Source organism: Heloderma suspectum, chromosome 2, assembly GCF_057233095.1.
Source record: "Heloderma suspectum isolate Gila_16-S chromosome 2, 16-S_ref, whole genome shotgun sequence".
NCBI classification, from domain to species: domain Eukaryota; kingdom Metazoa; phylum Chordata; class Lepidosauria; order Squamata; family Helodermatidae; genus Heloderma; species Heloderma suspectum.
Window position 1 is genome coordinate 303,601,874 of NC_139459.1, and position 18,042 is coordinate 303,619,915.

The 18,042-nt window shown below is 42.5% G+C and overlaps 1 protein-coding gene across 5 annotated transcripts in view; it reads left to right on the forward strand.

Moving 5' to 3' along the window:
* Window positions 1-18,042, forward strand: part of MGLL (monoglyceride lipase) — a 137,544-nt gene that overhangs the window by 89,605 nt on the left and 29,897 nt on the right. For all 5 annotated transcript variants that reach the window (XR_014788538.1, XM_084840174.1, XM_084840173.1 and 2 more), the window contains exons 4-6: window positions 3,626-3,762; window positions 10,654-10,764; window positions 15,156-15,245. Coding sequence is in view for 4 of the 5 variants with exons in the window: in XM_084840174.1 (XP_084696300.1) it covers window positions 3,626-3,762; window positions 10,654-10,764; window positions 15,156-15,245 (338 nt within the window). In the remaining variant the exon portion in view is untranslated. The remainder of the gene's footprint in view (window positions 1-3,625; window positions 3,763-10,653; window positions 10,765-15,155; window positions 15,246-18,042) is intronic.

Consider the following 18,042-nt stretch of genomic DNA (forward strand, 5'->3'; position numbering starts at 1 on the left):
AAACAATCCTTTTCTGGCAATAGATAAAGAAGGGGGGTGCTAATAATTATTTTTCTATTTTTAATTGCATTGGACCACATTCCTACAATCTGTAATCAGATCTTATTCAGGCTGTGAACATAAGAAGAACCCCTGCTGGATCAGACGAAGGCGCATCTAATGTAGTATCCTGTTTCTCATAGTGGCCAGCCAGGTTCATATATTCATTTATATCCTAGCTTTCCTCCAAAGAGCTCAATATAATGTTCATGGTCGTCCGTTCCCCACCTCCACACACACTTTTTTAATCAAAATAACCTGTGGGGTAGGCCAGGCTGAGAAAGTGAGTGGCCCAAGGTTACCCAGAGCTTTTCTACACAGGTCTGTTTATCCACTGTATCTGCTTTCGGGTTTGTTGCACTACCTTCGAGCACTACATGAAGAGCATTTCCTTTACTGCTTTTCTGCTACGTAACCTCTAGGTGGCACTGTGGTATAGCAGAATAGCGCAACTACACAAATGGAAAAAGTGCTTTCTTTCACAAATAATGCTGCATTTTCCCTGCTTTAAAAAATGTTGTCAAAAGTACTCTTTAAAAACAGAAGCAAAACTGGAGGGCCACAATGTCTACTAAAGAACTCCTAAACACCTGTGAGTGGGGAATGATGAGCGCACAATAAATGCCTCTTGTAGAAAAGCTACCAGTGAGCTTCATAACTAAGTGGAGATTTGAACCTGCATCTCCCCAGTTCTAGTCTAACACTCTAACTGCTACACTACACTGGCTCTGCCTCTCAGCAACCGGTATTCAGTTGCATATTATCTCTGGACATGGAAGCTCTATTTAGCATCATGGCTAGTCACAGTTGATGGGCATGTCTTCCATAAATTAATCTAATCCCCTGTTTCTTTTAGAAATAGCCAGCATGGAGGGCCTGATGATTTGAAAGGGGGGCATGCTGGTTATTTCTGAAAGAAAAATTGTGTGCTCAGGGGCAAACCACATGATTAATGTAATGTATAGTTTCATCTGAAACTAGTAGGCATTCCTACATCTTGTGGCAGTGAATTCTACTAATTAATTACACATTCTATGAAGAAGTACTTTCTTTTGTCTATCCCAGTCTTACCCAACCTGGTGCCCTTCAGATGTAATGGACTGCAGCTCCCATAATTCTCATGGCCATGCTCTCTGGGAATTATGGGAATTGCAGTCCAACATATCTGGAGGGCACCTGGCTGGGGAAGGTTGGTCTGCCCTGAATTTATTGGCGTTCAGTTCCATGGGGTGACCCTGAATTCCTGCATTATGGAAGGGTGGGGAAAATGCTCTCTATCCATTTCCTCCACACTACACATAACTTGATAAATCTCTATCATGCTCCCCTTAGGTTTTTTTCTAAGCTAGAAAGCACCCGAACACTTCCACCTTTTTTTGTAGGGAAGTTGCTGCAACCACTTGGTTATTGTCGTTGCCCTTTTCTGCACCTTTTCCAGTTGTTCTGATATCCTTTATGAGATGGAGTGACCAGAACTATACACAGTATACAAATGCACCTACATCATAGGTTTATATTGAAGATTGTGATACTGTCTGGGTTATTTTCAGTCCCCCTTTCCTAATAATCAATTGTGTGGAATTTGCCTTTTGCACTGCTGTCACAAACTACATCCTCCATGGTTCAGACCTGTTCAGTGCATATGGGAAGTTAGATTTTTTTTAGCCCCAGTTTGCATCACTTTACACTTGCTTATTCTGAAGCTTTGTAGTAATTATCAGGATACTTAAAAATTTTAATTGGTCGGTTATCTTTTAGGGAGCCCCTGAGTTTTTATGTAATGGGGTTGTGGAGAAAAGCATGAAAATACATTGGCTTCCTAGGATTCTCAGAAGATGGTTTCTAAAGGCCTGCTGAGGGCATACAGTGCTACTGGCAATAAATAAAGTGGCTAAAATGCAACACATAAGATTAAGAAATATTGTGTTTTATAGTCGTGCATCTCATATGATGGGTAATATCCTAATGCTCCCTTTTCCTCAAGTTAGTTTGCATTGCTGAAATTTACATTAAGAGTTGACATGCGTTCTTCCCAGCCTCTACAGCTTGGTGCATTTGCTCTCCCTGTATTGCAGATGCTACCCTTTTGATCATTTCTGTAACTGTCAGTCATTTCCTTCACTCTAGTATGCAGGTTTGGATCCAAACAGGTGCTGCCTTTGCATCAGAAATGCCCTTTTAGCCTTTCCCAGTACAATCAACATCTTTTTTCAAGCTGGATGTTTTAGATAACTAGCAGCATAATGTTGGGAGTCAATAATTTTTGTATAATTTCTGGAAAATATAGGGATTTCTTCATGTGTGCATATGTTGAATTATTTGTGTAGTCATTATAACTGACAGACATTCTGTCAGACTGCCAGTCAGTGAGTCCCTCACTCTGTGTCTGTGGAAAGAGACATCCCATCCAACGGGGGGGGGGGGGGTGTCATTGGAACAGGTTTCCAGACATGGCTGTCCTCTTTTTGTTAGAAGAGGAACTGAATCAAGGTGGTTTATTATCATCATCATCATCATCATCATTTCTCAGAAAAAGGCTCAAAGCATCTTACAACAAAATTTAAAACATACAAAAATTTAAAACAGCTAGAAACAATTAACAGTATAATACCACAACCCAATAAAACAAATAAGGGAGCACTCCTGTGGCCGCTAGACACTGTCTAGAGGACTATAGGATTTTTTTGGTTTCTGGGAACCAAGGTTGGAACCAGGGCTCTGAATGCAGTTTCCAGAAACCTCACTCTCTTCCCCCGCCCTCTTGTAGGCAGTGCAGTTCTCTCTGCACCCGCTACATGTCTGTGCTCAGAAATGGAGTGCGGAGACAGGGAAAAGGGGGCGGTCTCAGGGGTGGGGAGTGGATGAGACCAAGGAAGCCGCATTATGCACCTTCCTATGCACCGCACAGCCTTCTTCCCTCCCCCTCCCTGAAGCTAGACAACTGAAATGGGCCATCTAGCCAAAAATGCAGGTTGGCTGGAGCATGGGGGCAAGGATCGCCTCCATACTATGGCCACCCTGCATTAGATACTTGGCAGCCTCCAACTTCAGAGGCTGCAGACTATCTCAGTAGGATTGCACCCTAAATTAAAAAGCCCATCAAATAGTGGGAGTAGTGGAAAGTCTTACCAAAAAGATAACAATGCTGGTGCCAGGCATACCTCACTGGGGTTAATAAAGTTAATAATAAATCAGTATCCATAATAAATTAATAAGTAATACACTACCCCAGTCCATCAGTTCAGCGCTATCAGACCTGGCTATCTGGGCAAGAATGTGCTGACAGATCTATCTGCATTCAGTAGCAATCTTCAGATCAAGGCTAAAGAGGGTCAGCCTTGTTTGACATCTTGATATGATCATGGTGAACCAGAATTTTATGCCATTAGTTATATCCTAGTAGTTGGTTGACACCAATTCATATATTGATAATGCATAGAGCTGCTTGTACATGAGCTAGAATACATACATATATAATTTTTGACTCTGTAATGGATTTCAGATGCACTCCTGTCTAGAGTATCTTTACATTAAAGGTATTAAATATGTTTGATGCAGCAGGTCACTTTTCCTTTCCCCTCCACAGTTGGCCATGGGCAGAGTGAAGGAGACCGTATGGTCGTGTCAGACTTCCATGTGTTTGTCAGAGACAGCTTGCAGCACATTGACCTCATGAAGAAAGATCACCCAGGCCTCCCTGTGTTTCTTCTAGGGCACTCCATGGTAAGCACCCTGCACTATCCCTACTTAATGGAATCCTGGCCTATAGAGTAGCAGAGGGCAGGGCACTTTTTTCACTGTGGTCTTTTCTCTCCACCCCCCCTTCACCCCTCTTTCTTTTCTTTTCACTTAACATGAATACTAAAAGCAGTGATTGTACCACTAGAGTTATTAGTGAACAGACAGGACACAAAGGATGGAGTAAGACATCTACACCCACCACCCACACAGACCTATACACCACCTCTGTGGGCAGCGAAGTGCTATCAAAGTGTAACTTCCAGAAATGTAAGAGAGAGGTAAAACACAGATTGGATTTGAGATATTGTGATGGCCTGTAGGCTCTCTGGGGCTTGCCGTGGTCCCCAATTTTCCCAAAGCATTAACAAGCCAAAAGTTTACACTCTCTCTCTCTCTCTCTCACACACACACACACACACACCACTTTACAGGTTGAATTAAGCTGCCTGCACACTTACTAATGTTGGCCAAGACATCTGTCTACTAGTTAAGGGCCATAGTATCAGTGGATAACCAATTTGCCCTTTGTCTGGTGGATTGTGTAACTTTGTGGAGGGGGAGGCTGGACACACCACCCTGGTAAGCTTTTGCAATGGGAAACAAAGCAAAGGGAAGAGAAGGAGAACTCATGTAACTAGCCACAATGTGGAAATAAGGATATAACTGAAATAAAAGTAAAGTTTGAGAGACTAACCAGATCTTTGTCCCAGACACAAGGTGAGGTAGTAACAAGAGGAGACTGACAGCTTTCCAAAAGTTAGCATGGCAGAAGGGAGAGTATCTTTAGCAGTAGACAGAATACAGCTTATTTCTTTTGTAGCTTTATTCCATTTCCCTTAGTCCATTTATCCTAATCTGTTTAGACTTTGATTCACTATAGATTATCTTGCTGGTTAAAGCGGACTCCAGATGTTTTGGCCTACAGCACCCATCAGCCCCAGCCAACTTGGCCAAAGGTCAGGGATGATGAAAGTTGTAGGACAAATCATCTGGAAGGACCCAGGTTAGGGAAGACTGGGCTAAAGGATGAGGAACTGAAGTAGGCCAGTTCCATTCTGGGATATCCCACTCTACAGGTTGTAGCTTTCCTGTTCTTAATTCTTCTCTGGAACTCTGAAGCACTCTTAAGCATTCCCCAAAGATGACTTTCATTCATTCTAAATTAGCTTGTTGCTTAAAGGATGAGGAACAGACTAGTAGAGGTCTATCAGCTGGTAGAAGGTCCTAGAGGAGAAGCTAGCTTGCACTTTGGAAAAGCTGGGCTCAGAGAAGTCTGGCGCTAGGAGAGAATAAATAGAAGGCAGGGATAGACGAATCTGTAAATGTTGGTGTCTTTCTCAGTTCCTCATTTTTCCAATCTTAAGTTCGGTTCATCCTGAACTTCAAGATTTTTTTTAAGGTTTGCATGAGAAATCATATGCATTTCTGTGTGCATTTATCCTAATAAATGCAGATTTGTGCACAGTTTTGCCTAATATCCAAAGTTTTTGCAAGCCGTTTTTCTAACATAATGCATTTTTTAACATGGTTTTCATTAATGTAAAATATGTACATTTTCACTAATATACCTATTTTTGTGTGCACTTTCCCCTAATATATGTGTTTTATACACATCTTTGACTGGAGAACTCCATGGCAAAATTAGAAGAAGTTGAATTTCAAATAGCTGTGTTTCAGTTCACATATTGGTTCAGAAGTGCAAAAATAGGCAAGTCCATGTTAAAATGCAAAGAGAAACAATTTTTCCCCATCCCTAGTAGAAGGAGCATGTGCATTCACACCTTCTAAGCACAGAGTCACTGATGGACACATATTTCAACAATCGGAGAATCTAAGCCTGCTTTTCAAAGCCAAAGCAAAAACCACAAGTGCCTGGTCTCTATGATTGTAGAAATAAGCTTGAAAATTTGTGGATAATGCCTGAAGAAATCTCAAAAACAAAAGTGGTCGCTGAGTAGGACATCTGGTGATCTGGGAATGGGGACTTCACTACTTAGCATAGCTCATCACTACCACCAACGCAGTAGAAAAATAAATTAGGCAATATCACATATATACAAATATGCATTTTGGTCATATCACTGAATTCTGCTTTCCTTGATGCAGACTTTGTGCTACCTTAGTGCAGAATTTAGATGTTTTTCCCCATAGAGTATGCATAGCTTAATTCAACTATTTAACATCTATGCAGCAAAACATAAAGATTAAGGATGAACATATAGAAGTTTGTGTGTGCTAATTGCCAGACACTTCACAGAAGAATACTAAAACAGGGCTCTAGTACAGCCCTAAAGAACATGACAGTGATAGTTTTCAGTATCGGAATATATACCCTGTTCATCTGTATGTCCAGTCCTCAGGCTTGGCTTATTTACCTGCAGTGATGTGGTTACTTGACAAGCAAACTCAAAATCCTGATCATTGAGCCAGAAAAGGCCATCAAATGCCATGCCAGGAGAATGGGCCCTGCCTCTGACCTTGCAATGTAACTATCCTTGCTTGGCACAGCTAAGCAAGGGCAGGAAACAGCTATCAGCACTAAGGTGATCTAGTGGCCAGCCCTGCATCAGTAGTAGGTAGGACTACAGTAGGAGTCCAGGAGTGGTAGTCATTCTTCCTTTTTATAGTGCAGTCACTGATAGGATCAGCTCATTAGTTAATACCCATGGATTTCCACTCCCCCAATATATTTTCACCCCTTCATGGATCACTGCCTTGTTGTGGCGAAGGGGCTTGTGTAACTCAGTGAAGCCATGAGCTATGCTGTGCAGGGCCACCCAAGATGGACAGGTCATGGCAGAGAGTTCTGACAAAATGTGGTCCACTGAAGAAGGAAATGGCAACCCACTCCAGTATTCTTGCCAAGAAAACCCCATGGAACGTATCACAAGGCTAAAAGAGATGACGCCGGAAGATGAGCCCCTCAGGTCGGAAGGTGTCCAATATACTACTGGGGAAGAGCAGAGGGAATTTCCAAGTAGCGCCAGAAAGAGTGAAGCGGCTGGGCCAAAGCCGAAAGGATACTCAGCTGTGGATGTGTCTGGTGGTGAAAAGAAAATCCGATGCTGTAAAGAACAATATTGTTTAGGAACCTGGAATGTCAGATCAATGAATCAAGGTAAGCTGGAGGTGGTCAAACACGAGATGGCAAGACTGAACATCGACATCTTGGGAATCAGCGAACTAAAATGGACAAGCATGGGCGAATTTAATTCAGGTGACCATCGTATCTAGTACTGTGGGCAAGAATCCCTTAGAAAAAATGGAGTAGCACTCATAGTCAACAAAAGGGTGGGAAAAGCAGTACTGGGGTACAATCTCAAAAACAATAGAATGATCTCAGTACGAATCCAAGGCAAACCATTCAACATCGCAGTAATTCAAGTCTATTCCCCAACCACTGAGGCCGAAGAAGCTGAGGTTGATCGGTTCTCTGAAGACCTACAACACCTTCTAGAACTAACACCAAAAAAAGATGTCCTCTTCATCATAGGGGATTGGAATGCCAAAGTAGGAAGTCAGGAAATCACTGGGATAACAGGCAGGCATGGCCTTGGTGTACAAAATGAAGCAGGACAAAGGCTAATACAGTTTTGCCAAGAGAACATGCTGATCATAGCAAACACTCTTTTCCAATAGCACAAGAGGCGACTCTACACATGGACATCACCAGATGGTCAATATCGAAATCAGATTGATTATGTCCTTTGCAGCCAAAGATGGAGAAGCACTATACAGTCAGTAAAAACAAGACCTGGAGCTGACTGTGGCTCAGATCATGAGCTGCTTCTTGCAAAATTTCGGCTTAAATTGAAGAACGTAGGGAAAACCACTAAACCATTCAGGTATGGCCTAAATTATATCCCTTATGAATATACAGTGGAGGTGAGGAATAGATTTCAGGGATTAGACCTGATAGACAGAGTGCCTGAGGAACTATGGATGGAGGTCCGTAACATTGTTCAGGAGGCAGCAACTCAATCCATCCCAAAGAAAAAGAAATGCAAGAAAGCCAAGTGGCTGTCTGATCAGGCTTTACAAGTAGCTGAGGAAAGAAGGGAAGTGAAAAGCAAGGGAGAAAGGGGAAGATCTATCCAACTGAATGCAGAGTTCCAGAGAATAGCAAGGAGAGACAAGAAGGCCTTCTTAAATGAACAATGCAAAGAAATCGAGGAAAACAACAGAATGGGAAAGACTAGAGATCTATTCAAGAAAATCAGAGATCTCAAGGGAACGTTTTGTGCAAAGACGGGCATGATCAAGGACAAAGAAGGCAGGGACCTAACAGAAGCAGATGAGATTAAGAAGAGGTGGCAAGAATACACAGAAGAACTATACAGGAAAGATCTGAATGTCCCTGATAGCCATGATAGTGCGGTCACTGAACTTGAGCCGGACATCCTAGAGAGTGAAGTCAAGTGGGCCTTAGGAAGCATTACTAACGACAAAGCTGGTGGAGATGACAGTCTTCCAGCTGAGCTATTTAAAATCCTAAAAGACAGTGCTGTTAAAGTGCTGCACTCAATATGCCAACACATTTGGAACACTCAACAGTGGCCACAAGACTGGAAAAGGTCAGTTTACATTCCAATTCCAAAGAAGGGCAATGCCAAAGAATGTTCAAGCTACCGTACAATTGCGCTCATTTCACATGCCAGCAAGATTATGCTCAAAATCCTACAAGCTAGGCTTCAGCAGTATGCGAACCGAGAACTACCGGAAGTACAAGCTGGGTTTCAAAGAGGCAGAGGAACTAGAGATCAAATCGCCAACATTCGCTGGATCATGGAGAAAGCAAGAGAATTCCAAAAAAAGTCTATTTCTGCTTCATTGACTACGCTAAAGCCTTTGATTGTGTGGATCACAACAAACTGTGGCAAATTCTGAAAGAGATGGGAGTACCAGACCACCTTACCTGTCTCCTGAGAAACCTGTTCGAAGGTCAAGAAGCAACAGTAAGAACCAGACATGGAACAACCGATTGGTTCAAAATTGGGAAAGGAGTATGACAAGGCTGCATATTGTCGCCCTGCTTATTTAACTTATATGCAGAGTACATAATGAGAAACGCCAGGTTGGATGAATCACAGGTCGGAATTAAGATTGCCGGGAGAATTATCAACAACCTCAGATGATGCCACCCTAATGGCAGAAAGTGAAGAGGATCTCAAGAGCCTCTTGTTGAGGGTGAAAGAGGAGAGCGCAAAAGCTGGTTTGAAACGCAACATTAAAAAAATGAAGATCATGGCATCTGGCCCCATCACTTCCTGGCATATGGAAGGCGAAGAAATGGAAGCAGTGACAGATTTTATTTTCTTGGGCTCCAAGATCACGGCCGACGGTGACTGTAACCATGAAATTAAAAGACGCTTGCTCCTTGGGAGGAAAGCTATGGCCAACCTAGACAGCATAGTAAGAAGCAGAGACATTACCTTGCTGACAAAGGTCCATCTAATCAAAGCTATGGTTTTCCCAGTAGCAACGTATGGCTGTGAGAGCTGGACTATAAGGAAGGCTGAGCGCCGAAGTATTGATGCTTTCGAACTGTGCTGCTGGAGAAGACTCTTACGAGTCCCCTGGACTGCAAGGAGGTCAAATCAGTCAATCCTAAAGGAAATCAACCCTGACTTCTCATTGGAAGGACAGATACTGAAGCTGAAGCTGAAATATTTTGGCCACCTAATGCGAAGAGAAAACTCTCTGGAAAAGACCCTGATGCTGGGAAAGACTGAAGGCAAAAGGAGAAGGGGACGGCAGAGGATGAGATGGCTAGATAGCATCACTGATGCAATGAATATGGACTTGAGCACACTCCGGGAGAGAGCGCAGGACAGGAAGGCCTGGCGTGCTATGGTCCATGGGGTCACGAAGAGTTGGATACGACTGAACAACTGAACAACAATATCATATTTTCCCTTCCTTTTCTTTAGCATATTACCATGCTATTCGCCATCACCATATGCAGAAATAATTCCTGCAGTGACATTGAATCAGGATTAATGATGTGTGGAATTTTGCAATTAGAGTAGATTGAAACATGAACTCCCACAGTCCTTAAAGCCCTACCCCATTTTGAGCCTTGCCAGGACCCCTGTGAATTCAGGTCCAGCTGAAAGTTGGATTTGCCTTGGAAGGTAGAGAAAACTACAAATCCCATGCTCTCTAGTAGGAAATGACATTTTTGAGCATGGTCAGGACCTTTATACACACATAGGAGTCATCCTTTTCACATATCTCAACAAACATAGCCTTGCCTCTTGCAACTTCAAACAAAATCTAATTATTGTCTTACATTTTTGGGTAGCAAATAAAATAGCCTACTGAATTTTGCTATAATTTTTGTTTTCTCATAAGATTTATATAACTGATTTGGATTTGATACATAGATGAATTTGAGCTTGATTTAACTATCACATAATAGCTGTGTGCTGATTTACAGGATGATTTCTTTTGTATGATTATGCTTCTGGATGCTTTGGTTACAGCAACACTGGAACACCTTTTGAAGCACAGCTCTAAGTGCTCTGATGAGATTGGCAGGTGAATCGCACATGTGATGCATACTTGCATCTAGGATATAAAGATTTGCTGTGAAGTTTCAAAAAATCATTATTGTGAGTTGAAGTCAGTGGTATGTGAAAATGAAGCGTGACCTAAATTTGGCTTTTCTTTGTGTAGAAGGAAATTCAAGTTAATAGCCTTCGCCCAATTGTAGCTCATCACTATAGCAAATTGGCAAGATTCCTGAGGCAGAGACCTTGCACTATACCTGCTTATAAAGTACTTAGAATCTCTCTTTGCTCTACTAAGTTTAATACTCATAATAATAATCAGTGTTATCACTCAAAACTGTTACTTGATTTTTCATTGCAGGGAGGAGCTATCGCCATTCTCACTGCGTGCGAAAGACCAAATGATTTTTCAGGCATGGTATTAATTTCTCCTTTAGTCGTTGCAAGCCCAGACGTAGCAACACCAATCAAGGTAAAAAAAATCAAGACATAAATTAATTTCAGGCACACTAGCTAAATGTCAGCTGAGCTTCACACAGCCTCTAGCCAATAGCTCTTTCTTCCATCAGTCTTTCCTCCGTACAAGTGGATTTAAAGTCCTTGTTAATTTTAAAACTGAATTCAAAGGAAGGCTTATGATTAGTTCAAAGATGGAAGGGTTCAACACATTATATGTAAATAGTGAAATCCTATCACCTAACTAAAAGCAGCTTTGAAAAGGTGCAGTTTGGAGCAGAAAAACAGGTGAAGACTTAACCCTTTACCTTTCCTATTGCTTTAGTTGTGCAATTCTCCCTCCCCATCTTGCTTTTATCCATAAGGATTGAGATGCATGTTTGCTTTTGCAGAGTCCCTGTGAGCGAAGGGGTGCTTTGAATTCATCATTCTGCCTAATGACATAAAGCTTCCATAAGGCTGGCTGGAGTGACTGCTGGATCTGGGGGTTCAATCTAGCTTGGTTTAGCTTTGAAACAGGCCATTTTAAATTTACATACATTTAAACAACAAAGGGTCTTGTGGCACCATAAAGACTAACCAATTTATTATGGCATAAGGTTGTCTATAGTCCAGGAAAGCTTATGTCATAGTAAATGTGTTGGTCTTTAAGGTGCTACAACACCCCTTTTTACTTTCATTGCAACAGAGCAACATGTTTCTCCTCTGGAAATTGTCACATGTATTTATGTGGCTGTGCAAAATAATTCAGCTTGAGATGGGACAAGTAACCAACCCTACAGCCAGTCCTGGCATTTCCTAATGGAAAGCATGAACACATTCATCCAGCTTATTCTCTGCTTTTTGTATTTACAGTGAAGACATCTCCTAATGTGTAATGGCTTGTATAAATCCTGCTAAAGTGTGTGCTTCAGTGCATACCATACTACATACTGCCATCTTAATATGTCCCATGATGAGGCAGATCTACCAGCCACACCTGGTAGAAGCCACTTTGCAACAACTGCTGCTCTGCTGAGTTGGCTGGGAATTCCGTCAGCTTCTCCCCAAACCTTTATCCATTAAAGTATGTTTTACTTTGTAATTTGTACAGGCTTTGTAATTAAAAGCCTGTTGGGTCACTAACTCTCAGTATCATCCCTCAGGAAATCAATCAGTGAGGATATATTAAAGATCTCATCTCCTCAGGTCAGTGCTAGGAACTGAGCCCAGACCAAAGACAGCAGGCAACCTATAAATAGCTATGCACAAACAAAACCAGGGAGAGCACATACGAAACATATGCCTTGATGCTAATGGAAACATCAGTTATGCCCAGTGACTTGGAGTCATGGGACCACATTTACATTTCTGGAGACACATTTCTCCCCAGTATACCTCTCCTGGCCTCAGTAGAGTTGAATGTAGCCAAGGGTGTAGTGGACGGAGCACAGCCATGTTTTTTTTTACAGCAGGGGCAATGACGTCATCTCCCAGAGAGCTCTTTGCCAATCTTCTCTGCATGCCAAATACACTTTCATCAGAGAGAAACCCGCCAAATAAGCAGAGCAGAGGAACAGAGAGAGATACTTAGAGGAAATAGTCCAAATTAGTCCCCATGGAAACACTACCGTAGGGCTGTCCACACTCTTGTCTTTTGTCAAGTACTCAGTGACTCTGGCCAGTCAAGGGCAATCCTGAGAGCCCTCCTTCTCACAGAAATCTGATCAGAAACCTATCATCACATTATTCCTCACTTTTAAAAAAAGCTGGAATTTTGGATCCAGATAGATTACCCAGGCAGCAGCTGTAGCAATAGCCACAGCAACAGCATGTGTGCAGACTGCTCATTGCCCAGCCAAGCTTTGATAAAAATGGTTTGCTAAGGTGAGGCCTGGATTGCTGCAGTTTGAAACAAGCAGCAGCAGGTTGCCTTTTACATTCTTAAAAGATTCTTTTTACAAAAGATTGTAAAATCTTTTAACTCACTTCCCATGAGATGTCCAAAAAGGGGGTGCTCCTGGTGAGGACTGGGAGGGGGAAGTTGGGATTGGTGAAACCTTCATCTCATTGGTTCACGGGATTTTTGTTTATTTTAAATATTTATTTAACATTTAATATTTATTTAAACTTTTTAAAGGCACTCAAGTTGAGTATGGGCAGTCTGTAATATTCCCTGAATATTCATAGGTACTTGTCGTTGCCCCCTGCAATCTTATTACTCTTCCTTATTCCTCAAACTTTGCTCCCTAACTGTTTTGGGTCAGTGGGCACATTTGGAATCTTGAGTTTGTCATGGGCACTCTCACAAAATGGCTATCATGGGTGGGATTGCCCATTCACAAAATTGCCACCACAGGCATGGCCAGTCATAAAGCACCCCTTCCACACAAGGCAAACTGATGAGAGTTAGAGACTAGTAACCTAGCCAAGAAACTGAGTACAAAGCAGAGGTAGGGTCTGAGCCTCCAGTGCCAGATCACATATATGCCCCCACTCCATCTAGCCCCACAGTGCATTCCCTACCACCGCAGATTACTTTTTATTTTTTCAAAACAAAGCACTGGGCTGCAGCCCTCCCCTCCCCCATTTTCTAAGAATGCCTTTGGGGCCCACATGCTTCATCTTGCACCATGACAGCCTCCCCATTGTTGTTGTTGTTGTTGTTGTTAAGTTTATAAAAATCTAACAATGAAATAGAATTCAGGAGAGACTGGGAGTCTGGAGGGTGCCACAAGAGGAATCTGCAGACACAGAGGTCTGCAGAAACACCACATAGGCGCCACACTGGAGACTCCAGCCCTAAAGTATTAATTAAGAGATTAAAAGTCTCCTTCATAGCATGGTTAGGTACTTTACATTAGCATGCATAGGTTCTTTTGAAAAATTCCAATATCCATACACAGGCAGTACTTTTATTAGGACCAACCAAACGTCACAAAATAGTGAGCAAGCTTTCAAGTTCTCTAGAACCCTTAATCAGTCTGGATGTTACGCAAAGCGGGGGGGGGGAGTGAGGGAAACTGGCTTGTTGTTTAAGCCATTAAGTCTCCATTGGTCAGACGTTATCTTCATTGCACGGTCTGAGAAGGGGAGTGGCTATGGGGGTTGACATGAAGAGTGGCTGCACTTCAGGGTTCTTTCAGACAAACTTTTTATGGTGCAATCTCCTTGCCCCATTCACGGAATTTTACAAGGGGTCCAGACGTCCTTGTCATCTTCTATTCAAAACCCCCCATGTTTTCCCACCGCTTCTTCCATCTTTTTTCTTACCACAGAAAATGTGTTAAGGGAAAAAAAGACAGAATAGCTGCACACAATGCCTTTTGATAGTTAGGGATAGGAGCCCTGCACCTGAAAGCACTGTCAGAATGTCGCTCATGGGGCTTTGGTACCTCAGTAGGCAGTGGCAATGTCCCTTGCATTGCCTGTGAATGTCTGTAAAAGTTTTGGCTGCTTTGATATTTGTTACTTTAGGAGAACTTTCATCTCATTCTTTTTTCACTTCTTTTAATGCAATATAGTTCTCCAATCCATAGCATCTTTGATGCAGGAGGATCAGAGAATGTCATGGGACTGATTATGTCTAATGGATTCATACCCTATCAAGGTCACAGAGTCCATTTTACATTTTGCAGGAAGTATCTGTGGATACAGTATGTGCCATTTAAATAGGCTAGAAGACAAAGGCCCAGCTACTTCTTTTCTTGGTTGTCATCCTTTTCAAGTGATGACCATTTAATCAGAAGGCAATTTTCAGTAGATTAGAGAATTTTAAATGTTGGGCTCAATTGTAGAATCCTGGTAGTGAGAGAAAAAGACATTCTCCATTCTTCTCCCAGCATCTTCATGCTCAGTTCTTTTGCATTAATTCCCAGAGGGCAGGTGTGCAGTAAATTTCCTTAGTGAATGCATGCACATATTTTCTTGTTTATTTGTGTCCCCCTAGAGAATGTGCTTATCAGAAAGGGTTGCAGCCTAGAGAAGTACTGTAAATCACACACAATTTGCATTGTAGCAGCCTGAAATAAGAAGTCAATTGTGATGGGAAAGAGCAACAGCAAACAAAACTGGGCTGTACCCAGGAGTGAAAAGCTGGCTGAGCATTATCTTGTTCAGCAAGGACTCCCCTGTTATTTTGGTGTCAGGAAGAAATGCAAGAGTCCTGAAGTTGGACAAAGAGGTGTAAGGGAACACTACCTGTTTCATCATGCTTGGCCTTGTACATGGGCATGGGAATCTTAATTTTCTTTTCAGTATATTTGTTGGCATCAACAACCAGATCCTCAGCTAGAGTGCAGTGATCATGCAATGGTATAGCGACAGAGGACCTCAAAGCATCTCTGCCACCTGCAGAAATGGCTTCTGTAATTCTTCTTTTCCCTCTTTTTTCGTGTCCAAGTTACTGACTACATTCATCTTCCTCAGGTTTTTGCAGCTAAAGTACTTAACTTAGTCCTGCCAAACCTGTCCCTGGGATCTATCGACCCAAACATCGTTTCCCGGAATAAGAAAGAGGTGAGAATTTTATTGCTCCTGCGAACAATTGCAGTATCTGTACTTGTTCCCCAGCACTGTCCTTTTGCCTCAACAGTTTGACCGGACCACAAGTGGCAAGTCCCATCTTGGTGCAAATCAATGAAATGCCACTGGAAGGAATGAAGCATATCTACATAGACAAAAAGAGAGTCTAGTGTTGCATCTAGCCTGAAATGACTTCCTCCCCAGATGTTTTGCATCAGTACTCTGAACTAGGGAAGAGAAATTACAGAATCTATAATCAATCAGGGGAACTATCTGTACTGGTGGAACTTCACAGGTTGGATCTGTGTCAAATCTGCTCTGAGGCACTTCTGACCCTAGCAGTCTGCCTGACCTGCTTCGATAAATGTCACTGTGAGACTTGGGAAGCCAATGTGGGTGCATCATAGCAGAAGTCATTTCAGCATGGGTTTCTCCCAGGGCCCATCAGAAACTGCCTGACCTGCTTCGATAAATGTCACTGTGAGACTTCGAAAGCCAACATGGGTGCATCATAGCAGAAGTATGGTAAACTGACTCAGTTTAAATCAGTTTCTTAGTGACACTTTGTCCATGCTTAAAACAATTATTCTCTACTCCTGTGTTCCACCTTCAAAATTCAAAGCTGGAGTGAGAGATGTTATCGCTACAGATAACAGTAATTTCAGCATGGGTTTCTCCCAGGGCCCATCAGAAAGGCAGACATGCTTCTCTGTTGGGCCACATGCCTTACTTCAGGGATGGGGAACCGGGGTTATGTTTTATTTTTTGGCCTGAGGGTCACATTGCTTTGGTGGAAATGTGTCAGGGGTGTATGCCATTGGTGGGGGAGCCAAAGCCCAAACTGGGTGGGACCACAGACCCACACAAACAGTGCACACAACACATACATGTAGTGTGTGCACACCACAAATCTGCAGCCCAGATACACACACATACAGGTTACACACACACACAGGTCACATATACCACACATGCAGATCACACATACTACACACCCCACCACAAATGTACATGCAGCATACTCTCTCCCTTCTCTTTCTGCTCTCCCCACCCCACCCCCCAGGCTGCAGAGAAGGCAAGATGATTCCTTTCTGTGCTCTGAGGAAGGTGTTCCTTTCTCAGCAGACAGAGAGGAAAGGCAGCGAGCTGGCGATGCAAGAAGCAATCACTCCCTACAGGGCTCCATTGCATTCCTCTGCTGGGCTGTGGAGGCAGGTGACCAAGGAGAGTGGGCCGAGGTTGGGAAAAGGACTGGTCTGGGAAAACCTTTTGCATAAGAACTGCTAGCCCTAGAGGCTGCTAGCAGTAAATATTACTGCAATAGATTATCTGACTCAGTTTAAATCAGTTTCTTAGTGACACTTTGTCCATGCTTAAAATAATTATTCTCTATTCCCATGTTTCACCCTCAAAATTCAAAGCTGGAGTGAGAGATGTTATCACTACAGAAATGCTCTAACAGTAGTAGCTGCAAGTGATCTGTGGTTCAAGAACTCTTATTAGCACATCCTTTCTTCCTTCTCTTCTTCTTGATATGGTAGCAAATTGGTTGACTTCACAGCTGCCATAGTATGCCAGTGGTAGAACTACCCAACAGTAGGTCTTGTGTTTTTCTGGTATGGCTGTGGATGGATCAGTGGCTGTGTGGAAAAGTTGCTCCCACATATACCTACCTGAAGATCATCTTTAGACACCCTTCTCCAGGTACCCCTGCCAGATAAAGTATGATGGGTGACTACTACAGCGAAGGGTTTTTTAGTGGTTGCTCCCTACCTGTGGAATGCCCCCTAGAGGGGCCCACCTGGAGCCCACATGACTATATTTTCAGTGCCAAGTGACACCTTGTTATGTCCCCAGGCATTTTACTCTTAAGACTGTCTAGTGCAACCTTCCCAACCTGCCGCCTTCCAGATGTGTTGGACTACAACTCCCATCGCCCCTAGCCAGTATGGTGGTTGTGCTGGTTGGGAGTGATGGGAGTCGTAGTCCAACACATCTGGAGAGTGCCAGGTTGGGGGAGGATGATTTAATGCCTTAATTCTGCTGTATTGTTTTGCTGCTGGTGGTTGTATTTATTTTTATTCACATAGTAGTTATTCTGTTTTTTATTTTTCACGTTTTTTAATCTTTATGGTTTTAAAATGTATTGCTAACTGCTCAGAGATCATCAGGTATTGGGTGGTATACAAATACTATAAAAAAATAAAGCCACCTTTGTGTTGCATACAGACATTCCCAAGAGTACAAGCCACAAAACTGCATCTGAAGCCACTAGTGAAACCAGAGGTATCCACAATGGCTTCAGCATCACTACAGTAATGAGTAAAAAGGTCTCTATTGATCTTCTAGCAAGCACGCCTACTAGGGAGATAGTTTTGCATTGTACTTCTCCTCACTTCCTTGAACTGCCCAAGAGCAAGCAGCTTTTGCACTACTTAAGAACGAAAGTTTGGCTATCTCTGCTGTGTACCTGCATGCACCAGAAATGCCTAGCAATTAAAAAATGTTGTCATTTGCTGACATCAGATTTTCTTGGAAAAGTGACCTGTGAAAGTTCTGTAGTTTGACAGAAATAAATCCCAAGCTCCTTAATATCACCTACACTCAAAAACTGTAGAATACAAGTTCAGATTGTGCTGGGAACAGCCATTATTTACATGTTGAATGTATTCATCTGCCAGACCAATTTCTAGTCTCTATAAATATCATTGGGAAGTCCTCCAAGAATCTTCTGACTTGTTTGTGTTCATAGCAGTTTGATTTTGCAAAGCAGGAACTGAAATGTAAATGG